Source organism: Aphis gossypii, chromosome 1, assembly GCF_020184175.1.
Source record: "Aphis gossypii isolate Hap1 chromosome 1, ASM2018417v2, whole genome shotgun sequence".
Lineage (NCBI taxonomy): Eukaryota > Metazoa > Arthropoda > Insecta > Hemiptera > Aphididae > Aphis > Aphis gossypii.
In genome coordinates this window covers 13,157,844-13,169,971 of record NC_065530.1, presented here as the reverse complement: position 1 = coordinate 13,169,971, position 12,128 = coordinate 13,157,844, and the positions used below count along the sequence as shown (strand labels likewise).

Below are 12,128 nucleotides of genomic sequence, written 5' to 3'. Positions count from 1 at the left end.
TTTCAAAAAATTAGAAATTATTAAAATGTATTGTACTAAACAAATATTTTTAATTTTCAGTTGAATATATAATATTAACTAAAAAAATCCGTAGTATTAGGTGATGGTAAAATAATTCGGAATACTTACATTTAATCGTCTTTCATTTATAATGAGATAATAACCTAACCAAATGTATCTATAAATAATATACAAACACAGTAAGATGAGTTTATTAAAGTTATGAATAATAACTCATTATTATAAATTAACAAATTTCTAAAAAAATTATTATTTATTTCATCTATTTCTATAGAGAAAAGTCGGTGTAGCCGTGTAGGTATAATATGTTTCAAAAGAACCTACTGTCGTAATGGATATGTAAAAATTAAGAATTCAATAATAAATTATCGCATACAAGAAACGGTTCTGAGCAAATTGTTTGACTACAATTTAATTTGCAAATTTGTTATGTTTTGACGAATTTATAACGTTGATAAACTACAATTTTTTCCAAATTATAATTTATTTTCAATATTTTAAAAATGCTATAAGTACAACTTAAGAACCTTGAATTCTGTTTTCTAATATTTACAAAAAAATAAATATGTTACCTCAAAAATTCAACTGCTTATAAAATATAATTATATTATTCTATTAGGCTTAATATTATGAAAAATTCTTATTGTGTATAAACAATTAAAATTAAAGGATCTAATATTGGAATGTTCAATACTTTTTTTCAATTATATTAAAATAACGATAATACATTGTTTATACTTAGCATATTACCTACGTAATATTATCATTTTTCCATAATTTTATTTTTAGTTTTTTCAAGTTACTTATAAAAGTACTACGAATTTAGTTTTAAATCTCAAAATACAACTGAATTCAAATTTTTTCCATAAACCACCCTTAAGGTTTAATTTAATAATTTTACTGCTCCAAATGATGATAACAGAGATATTAAAAAAATTCACTCTCCTGTATAATAATTTATACGTATCCTATTTACAAGCATAAAAACTGTACATAAAAAATGTAAGTAATAATTATACATATTCTATAATAATAAACTGTAATAGTTTTCATATTACAGTATATTAGTTAAAATAATCCTATTTTAATTATATTCAAATAATCTCATTAAGTTTTTTTCTTAGATTAATTAGCCACTGTTGCAAAGGACACCTTGTATTCAAATAAGTAATACACTCGTACTTTATTATTAATAGCTCACACTAATAGGTACTTATAAGTTATAATAAATTAAGTGTTCAAAGTATAGGTTTATAAAGTATAATATATATTATACATACCTACTATAATATATATATATTATATATGTTTATATTAATATGTGTTAAAGTATATTATATAGTATTCAGAATAATTTTATTACATTAATATTAAACACAAGAGAAGTGTAAATAATTCTTCTTACCTGGAGTACGGATGTCGATGAGCACACAGCAATAATGAACACCAACAGCCCGGCGGATAACCATATCCGGTTTCTGTGTAGTAAATACACCATAGTACACTTGTTATTGACTTAAAATGCTAAAACTTCTGCTTATGTCACCCGGACACTCTCAAAATCTGCTTAAGTGACGAACACTGAGGGTTATAAACGTAAAGCCTTCAGATTCAAATTTCCATTGTTAAACACGATCCTGGGCGGCGATTAACTACGAACAAAAGAGATAATTGCTTAATTAGTTTATGTGTATATATATATATATATATATAATACATATTTTTATCAAAACATCGTTTAAAAACTTCAAACTAATTAAATAAAGAATAATTACTAAAAAATTACAAAAATAAAATCAGTTCTGCAAACTTAAATTCGTGTCAAAATATTAAACAGTAGATTAAATATTTACACAAACCATTAACTAAAACATTTCATTATAAATTAAACATATTTTTCATACACGTTAACGAATACTTTGACTTGATAATTATTTTTTTTTTTTTTTTAGTAAAATAAATCGAGATTTAAGTATTATGGAATAAAAATTACCTATTATAATGTTTTTATTGATTATTTTAATATAACATAAATACTAAAAAGCAATTAAATAAATGTAAACAAAATACATTTTGGTTGTAGTTTATCAATTCAGATAATAATTACAGACATATTATATCCAACAATAAATAGCTAGACTCTTAAAATCTTTTATGTTAAATTAACTATACTCGTATGTCTATATCATTTATTTTTGTACAAATTGCAATAATACGTAGTACTCAACTCATTCATACTCTGACTTCACCTATAATTTCCATTCTCCCATAATATTAAGTGCTTTAAACAATAATAATAATTTTTCGAAACACTACTAATAAAAAATAAAAATACCTATAGTGATATCAATTTGTAAACACTTGTAACAATGCAATGTATTTTTAGATAATACATATTTATATACCTATTTTCATAACTGTAATTAATGTTTATGTTTATGTCTATTTAAGCTCTATAAATATTTTATTAAAATTTAAATGTTTAACAATTTATTAAATTCAAATATGAATATTAAGTTAATGCAATTATACAATGCACATAAACATTTTTTTATATACATTGATACGTTATCAATTACAAGAATTACATATTTGAAATAAATAGGTCTTAAGTAAGGTTATCAATTATTATTATTAGTAAATAAAAAATATAAGTGTATACCTTCAATACAAAATAATTATAATATATATAATAGCTTAAACATCGAAAAATAAACACTATATAATTAAATAAATTTATTAAAGATTTTCTGATTTTCAAAAACATTAAAGTTCACTGTTTATAATATTGTATTCTTTAGAATTATTATATACATAATTTTTACTATAATTTACAATCAATAAATTTTTTAAACATTCAATATGTGCTATAATTATACTAAGTTTATATAAAAAAATATATTTTTAAAGAAATAATTAAAAAACGATCTAATAAAGCCTTTAACATAATTTCTGGTAAATGTATACGACTTATTTATTTTTATTGATCGCAAAATGTTAAATATACTTATTCAAATTTACATAATTTATATTATAAATATTAAACTTAAACAACAATTATTAAAATTATTTATAAAACTACATATTATATACGAATACAACAATATAATATATATTGAGATATAAGATATGGAAAATAGTAATTTATTTTATTCTTTGTTGCAGATGAACAATATTTTTATATTTTTTATACTAATATAATTATATGGTTACTATTCGAGTGTATAGCAATAATATTTATAACTATTTTAATTCTTAAAATTAAACAAATGCTATCAAAAACAAATATTTAAGTGTAATTCAATGATAATTTTAAACAATAATTACAAGCTCAGACAGCTCAGTAGTGGCGGATCTAGGATTTTATTTTTTTGGGCGGGACCAAAATTTTTCATTTCAACTTTGTAAATACGATTTGGAATTTTATTTTATACCTTACAAGTATAATATAACTTCCAAAGGGGAGGCGGACTCTCAGCCTACCTTGAATCCACCATTGCTGCTCAGTGTATATGTAATACTATTTTGGATCGGTGGAGTTAATAATTACTATAGTAAATGAATAGTTATAACTTATAATATATTTACAAAACTAAATGTGAAATGTAAATTTAATTTTTCAAATATAAACTAAAAACAACAATATCACAAAATACTATCAATCAGCACCTAAATTTTTGCTTTATTAAAAATTTTAATATAATGTATAAGGTAAAGGTATAAGTAATTAATAACTTTAATTTTGACAACATGCCATTAGGACATTATATTTTTTATTTAATAACCATACAATGTTTTTCATAATTAAAAGTGAATGTATTTATAATTTATAAATATTAACACCAGTATTTTACTTAATTGACCATTTGAAATAGAAACAAAAATACTTTTGAGGAAAAACTTGAAATTGAAAAAAATACACTTTTCAAAAGTTTAGTATGACACATTTAAAACTACAGTAACTTTAAACTTTTTTCGTGCGTTCATCTAATTCTCGTTGATGTATATCGGTTCAAACTTAATATTATTCTAAACGTAAAAAAAAAAGTGAGGTCAAGTGGATACCACTCTGCTGTACATTAGGTACAGTGTGGATCACTATTAACTATTATATATAGGAGTGCTAAATTTGAATCCAATGATAGGTATCATTGTATACGAAAAACAATTTTGAGCGGAGATGATTTGTCAGCCTAGAATATATTTTCTAGTGGGCTGTGAAAATGATTGTTTATTTATGTTTTAATGACTTGAATACCCCAAAATTAAATTTTATATAGAAAATACCAATTTAAACAACTGGTGTATGTTTCAAGTTTCTACGATTAGTAATTTTTAACTATCACAAAACTCTAAAATTATTTTATTGTAAATCGTTATTTTACGTGTGAATTTTGAATTTAGTAAACATTTAAACTTAAGATAACATCTTTTTGATTTTCAATGATCAACTTCTTTTATAATTATTGTAAGCCAAACTAATGAAAAATCTTGAATTAAATTTTCAATTCTTTGCTACTTATACGAAATGTTTTATAGATTTTTAACTACAAAATAATTTGCAAATATTCATATTTTTGACGAATTTTGTCAGTATATATTTGAACTTAAAAAGCTAGTACCTAAAAAAAAATATGCCAATGTATTCTTATAATTTTAAAATCATTATAAAACTAACTTATGAGGAACTTTGTATTCAATTTTCAAGTATTTTGAATAAGCCAAAATAAAATTATCAACATTTATAAAAAAAAAAACTAAACAAAAACGAATACTTATCAAATGTCTATAAATAACATTAAAATAAGCTAACTATTTTGAAAATTAAATTGTGTAAAGAAAATGCTAATCTAAATAACTAATGAAATTCTCAAATATCTATGATTTATACTTTTTTAATAATAACATATATTAAAAATCGTTTGAGGATAAATCGTTATCGTTACGCGATTTCGAAAAAATTTAAAATTCAGAAGCTCAAAAAATTGTTTTCTATAACGGCGCTTCGAGTTTCTCTATAGCTATTTGAAGGAAAACATGTGTTGATTTTTTTAACCTTAGATATAAATACAAACATTTTTATAAATTTTCAACTACAAAATTACTTGTAAATTGTCTGTCAATATTTGAACTTAAACGCTTATAAAAAAAAATTGTGACTAACGATTTTTAATTTTTTTAAATTACAATAAGAAAAATTTATAAAAAAACCTTGTAATAAATTTTCAAGTTTTTTTGGGCACCCAAAATTGTTTTACAGACACTTAAAAAAAAAAATACTTAGAAAAATCAAAAATTTCAGTTGTCTATAAATAGCTCAAAAAAGCCAAAATATTTTAACTGTGTATAGATAACGCTAATTTAAACATTTGGTGAAAACTTCAAGTATTTTCAGTGATTGGTTTTTAAGTTATAATAATATAAAAAAATAGATTTTTTTTAAAAACTGGTTTTACGTAAAAATTCCCGTTTTTCTGTCACTTTTTTTTTTTGTTTATCCTGATCTTTTTGAAAACTATTGGAAAATGCTTATTTTTGACCTATATTATGCACCAAGAATATACATTTCGGAAGCCATCAAACTAAAGTTTGAAATTGAAGCATTATTTCAACAAGTCATGCTGTACACATGCACAAAAACAAAAAAAAACATATCATTGTAAAATCAATAAATTCATCACTTTGTTCGAAATCTAAAAATCAAGGCGGTATTAACAATGAAAAAATTTAAAAATTTTAACAAATCTCCAATATGAATCTTTTTTAAATACAATGATTGTTTATACCATCCTGCACCGAAATAAGTGAAATTAGATAAGTGCTTTTACAAAATAAAATTAGAATTATTATCTGACTTAACTATACAAAATTACTCGGGAACATTCTTATGAAATCAGTAAAATAAATTAACATTTTTATGCTGAACTGTATTGTTTTATTTGATTCTACTACTGACTAAAAAAATTATCTTACATAAATAATAATTCATTAATTTCCTACCAAGACTGTAAACAGCACATTCTATTCACTCAATATATGGATAAAATGTATATTTTGCATATTCTATCCAATGTATTTATGTATGTGTAGTCAAATTTTACCTTTATGACAGAAACATTTGTTCCGGGAATTGTCGAAACGCTGTAGTTACCCATATAGGTATCCAGGACCCTAAACCACAGTTATTCATCGTTTCGATGAACAAGCAATGTCAACGTTTTAGAAAAGAGACCGCACATGTAACTTACATGCCTGACAAGCTGGCTGCTAAAAACTATGAATGTGTGATACTAATTTGTCCTAATTTAATTTTAACACTATACGGCTTCAAAAATAGTTATATTTCTCTTTCTACTCATTTAACCAGCACAGTTAAAGAAATGCCATTTATTATAAAAATAAAATATTTCTATGGATTTTAGATGTCTAAGTTTTTAATATCGTAAAATAAATATGTTTAATATTTTGAAATTTGAAGTAACCAATAATAAAATATACTTATGATTTTGATATATTATAATAATATAGTTCTAACTTCAGAATAATAATTTTACATATTCCAAGAAATAATATCTATGAGTTTTTTATCTATACTCATACATTTAACTATATTACGATATCATCTAAAACACCATTTATTAGTTTTTCTAAGCAATTAAAATAAAACACCTACATGATTAATAAACATTCACCGCAATTTATGAACTGTTTTTTTTTTTAGTTTCCGCATATAATGTACAACATATTGCTTTGTTTATTAAGAAATGGTTTGTTAAAAAATCACCCGTAATCATCAAACTTCTAGAAATTTGTAAAAATAAATATATATATTATATAATATATAGCAAAATTTTACATAATATTTAATAATACACCTCTTTTCTTAACTTAAAATGTTTATACCTAAGTTAAGAATAAAAAATAACTAGCATTAAATCTATAGCTATTTTTTAACATCTTCATCAATGTACTTCTCTTCAGATTATTATACAAAAAAAATTTCACAGCTATAAAAAAGGAGAAGGTACGTTACCTTTTTGCGAAAAATTAATTATACTTATTCAAAATTCAAACTACCAACATTGGAATATTTTTTCTAACACTTAAAAAATCAGCACTAGGATACCTAATAACGTGTGTTCTGCGTTAAAAAAAAACTGGATGTATAATATGTACTGAGCATAGTACATATTATAATCATTATATATATCAACCTTTACCCAGGAATCCAAGAAACTTAAAGAAATAGAGACTAAGACTATAATAAAATTAGTTAGTTAGATTCCAAACTGCATACACTATTCAAATTTTATTATTTAGTTATATTTAGCCTTATTAGATTAATACTAAAAGAATATATTCATTAATCATCATTCATCATAATTTCATAAGCATTCGAGTTATCACTACCGAGCTACTTATATTAATCAAATATTGACTCATGCTCTATACTACGTCATTGTTATAAGTTATAACTATAATATAATTATGTGTTTTATACATTTTAGTTTATTTCGTTAACATAATTTATAAAAAGTCAAATTTAATGCTTTAATATACTTACATATTAAGCAGTATTAAGTAATTATCCATAAAAACATATTTATACATTTTACACAAATTTTGGGAAACAAGAGGAGTTGGCCTAAAACCCTATTTGTATACATGCCTGGCCTACTTAATAAATATAATATTAAGTTAAACTCTGTTTTAAATTATAATACACAATAATTACAATGCAAAAAAATGATTTACAATCTATTTTAAGTCTGATGACAAGATTGAAAAAGATTTAATATTTAACAACGAATAATTTTTCATTAATCGGAAAACTCTCGACAATAGATAGGTACCACCTGAGTATTCAACAACTAAAGTATAAATATTTTAACTTTCAACATATGGGTATAATATGAGTATATTATGTTACACATATATTATAATATAATGTTTGACACTACGTAAAATTAAGTTAGAATAACTTTTATGGCAACCATAACTTATAAATGATAAAAATTAAATTACATTTCGTATAATATATATATAAGTAATTCATATAATATATATTTATTTATATATAATTCGGTTATATTTTTGGGCATTCATTTTTTTAACACGAGAATCTATATAAATGTATTTATTAATAGTTTATATAAATTATAATAACTCTCTGAAATTAAGCAGTCAAAGGACACCGCTGGACAAATATATATTCACTGAATAAAAAATACTTTATGCTAATCCTAATAATTTATTTAATAATATAAAATATTTAAATACAATATGAGGCAGCCAAGGACTAATAGTAAATTATTTATTTTTTAAATATAATAATATAATTTACTACACCTATGAATCAATTATTTATGTTAAAAATTATATCACACATATTAAATCATGATTTTGATACTAAAGTGCATTTGCATTGGTTATTTAACATTATCCTTGCATATCTAATAAAATATGGTTTATTTGAAAATAAAAATAGAAAATGTAAAATATTTTTTAGATTTTAATTTTGAAATTTGTTTTTATTAATATTTTCATAACAATAAATAATTCCAAGATATTGGATCAACTTCTATTTTTGTTAAGATATAAGTATAGATAACTTCGAATTCAAATGAAAAAAATAGGTATGAGATTGTCAATCTCCCCATAACAGTGTGATGTGGACATGTGGTTAGGTGTGATTGCTGATTGGAAAATAAACAGGGATAGATAAATCGGCATTACGTTTTACGAACATTTGTTGATTTATTTTCTATTTTAATTTTTACTGCTTTATGCAATGTTTAGGTAATTATACAACTGAACTAAAGTATATCTAAACCTACGAGTATGTTTTCCATAAATGTCATGTCCTAAAATAATGGTTATTTATATTAGATAAGTTTTGTTATTTAAAGTGTCAAAAAAAAAAACAAGAATTACTATCAAAAACCATTCTAACATTTTAAAGAGGTTACCTCATAATTGAGTTGCTATTTATAAAAACCAAAAATATTCACACTTTTCTATCTTTCTATCAAATCAAATCTTTATTAATTTGAGTTACTTTTAAGTTATAACTTAATCAAATTATTCAATAAATAATATTTTTGATTAATGAAAATAAAGCTAAAATATACTGTAAATTAACATTACTGCGGATAGCATACGAATTCGAAAAATACTTATTTTCTAGTCTATAACCATAAATATTGAAATGGACATTATATTCTAGCTCATTTTTATATCATATTTACTTTATTTGATTTTATTATTGTTTATTATAAAAATAGTTTGAATGTATTCATGCTTGCCTCCATTTTTTTCATTAATAATAAGACTCTATATGGCTATATAGTAAATATCCCGTCACTTAGGTCATGAATTAAAAATTATGAAGTTTTAAGCCTTCAAATTAGTTTTTATAATAATACAATATATTTAAATATTAAAATTAGGTATATATATATATATAAATATATAATTATAATAACAAATTAATTAAAAGAAAGAAAGACTTCAAAGGACAAATGATATTTTAGCTATTATTATTTCGACCAAATTATATTATTTTCAATAACAGTATTAATAGTGTAGGTTAATTAATTGGTTAGAAAAAAATAATTTTTTAATGTATTTCTTTTACATATTGAAACCAGTAATCATAATAATGAAATGTAAACGATATTGTATGAAGTACATATTGCCAATTTTATTTAAATTTTATCTTGCTTTAGCCAAAAATAATAAATCAACTATAATACATCTAATTTTATTTAAATAAATCAACCACGAATAAACATTAAATAATATTATACTTAATATCCAATATGTTAAGTATTGTTTTTTTTGTACATACAAATATACAATGCAATTATATTTTAAAAAAAATCGTAATTATGCAACAACTACAACTTACAATTTTATGATGAAAATTCAAAAATAGATTCGTAACTTCTTGCCAATTCTTTCATTTTAATACCATGCCGAGATAAAATGTTTATATAAACGTTATTTCGTATAATGTAAAAAAATAACCTTATAATATGTTAACCTAGTTATTTAATAAAATAAAATGCAAATCAAACGATAGAATAATTACGTGATTTTATGTGGTTGGTTTAGTATTACATAAAATTAAAAGCTAAATATCAAAATTAATATACCATGTGATTTTTTTTTTTTTTTTTGTAAAAAATGGATAACAATTTGCCTGATAAAGTTCCTATATTAGATGGTTAAATGATAAAAAAAAATTAGTAATCTCGATTCAAATAATTAATTAAAATATATCTTTTAATTGATCCATCAAAAATTTAAAGACTTATTAGTATTATTTATACTTAGTACAATTTAAATAACTAAAATTATTTTTAATTTATTACTATATGTTATACTTTTACTCACATAAATGTAAATATTTATAAACATACAAATTATATAGTTAATATAACTTATTGCAGTAGTATAGTAGTATAAAAGCCTATATTGGTTTTAAAATTAAAATAATTTTCATAATAGGTACTAAATATTATGAGCTAACATATTAAAATATTATATTTACTTCAATTTTAACTGAATTCAATTAAACCAATTCATATATTACACATATAAATATACATGTACAATAACATTTGTAACACTTTTAGCACTGAATTCTATTTATAACATTATAATTTTTTAGAGTACTTAAATTATCTAAAATTTCAAAAAATAATAGAAATTTATTATTTATTTTATTTAATGTTTTTTAGAGTTATTTCATTAGAGTTAGTAGAAAAAATGTATATTTTATAATTATAATTTCAAAATAACCCATAAAATGGGATACATAGTATTTTATTTTGCCTATAGAATTTCTATTATTTATATTTAGTGTTATTACTAAGATAGTTTAAATAGAAAAATGAAATGAAGTATTTAATAAATTACTAATTCCATCTTAAATCAATAGGAACACAGAAAAAAATAATTTATAACAAAAATATTAGAACGAATTCTCTTGAAAGATCATTTTTTTCAGATATTTCTTTAAAATAGAAATTATATAACCATGTATTATAAAATGTTTGGATGATTATCAGTTTGTTAATTTACTATCATGTATATTAGATTTACATGTGTTATATAAAAACATAATATTGATTCAAAATCAAAGTATTGTTTAAATAGCCACTAAGTTTTATATAATATTATATTCTTGGTTCATAAAAATGTAGTTTTCAATAACGACGCAGTTAGTAAAACAGGTATAAGAATATAATATATTCTATTTTATTAGTATAAAAAAAAAAAAATACTTAATAGGTCAATAATTAATATAATCATAATTAATTTATAAAACTTAAGTTAGGTTCCTACTTTCAAAAAATAAAAAACCCAAAACAATGTTTTGTTATAGTGACATTAGTTATAATACATTTTAAAGAACGAAAATATTTTATCTTCTAAGTTATAATATTAAGTGGATGAAAATTGTAATGTTCTGGTAACTCATTTTATACTCACATTGTAGCATATATTCATTTACAACATATTTACGTATAATACATTGGTAATATCGAAATTATCAAGTACTTATACTGCATAATATTATATTTTATTATTATATATATGTATATATATATATATATATATATATATTTATATATTTATATCCAAACAATTATATTTTACATCGCCGTATTAGTTATAAATAAATTATTTTAAAAAAAAACACACATACACACACACAGACACGTGCACCACACATACACTCTCGCAGACACACGCGTGGAACGGCTTAACAGTGGAAGTTCGGTCCGTCTGTTACGGTCCGTGTTCGTGGGGCTAACTGCCGGCGGCTCAGCATGTGACTCTCTACACAAGCGATGCAGCGACGGTTACCGGCGGCGCCCGCACGCGCACGCATGCACACGTTTCTACGTACGTGAGATTTTTCTAAGCGTTTCCCCCACCAATAACGAATACAAAATCCTTTTGTTTAAAAAAAATCACCGTCTTAATATATATTTTTAGCACCCTGTACCCTCCAGTGATAGAAAGGGGTCAATCGAAATGATGAGTGTTCGTTTATTCTTATGTCATTTTTTTATTTTATTATTTTTTTCAAAATG

The 12,128-nt window shown here is 22.3% G+C and overlaps 1 protein-coding gene across 5 annotated transcripts in view; it reads right to left on the bottom strand.

Annotated features, from left to right (window-relative positions):
- LOC114124910 (basement membrane-specific heparan sulfate proteoglycan core protein-like) overlaps window positions 1-11,600 on the bottom strand; it is a 162,174-nt gene extending 150,574 nt beyond the window's left edge. For all 5 annotated transcript variants that reach the window (XM_050197025.1, XM_050197028.1, XM_050197027.1 and 2 more), the window contains exons 1-2: window positions 11,521-11,600; window positions 1,427-1,673 (exon numbers count right to left, since the gene is read on the bottom strand). In XM_050197025.1, the coding sequence (XP_050052982.1) occupies window positions 1,427-1,519 (93 nt within the window). In that variant the 5' untranslated portion in view covers window positions 1,520-1,673; window positions 11,521-11,600. The remainder of the gene's footprint in view (window positions 1-1,426; window positions 1,674-11,520) is intronic.
- Window positions 11,601-12,128: the final 528 nt, after the last annotated feature.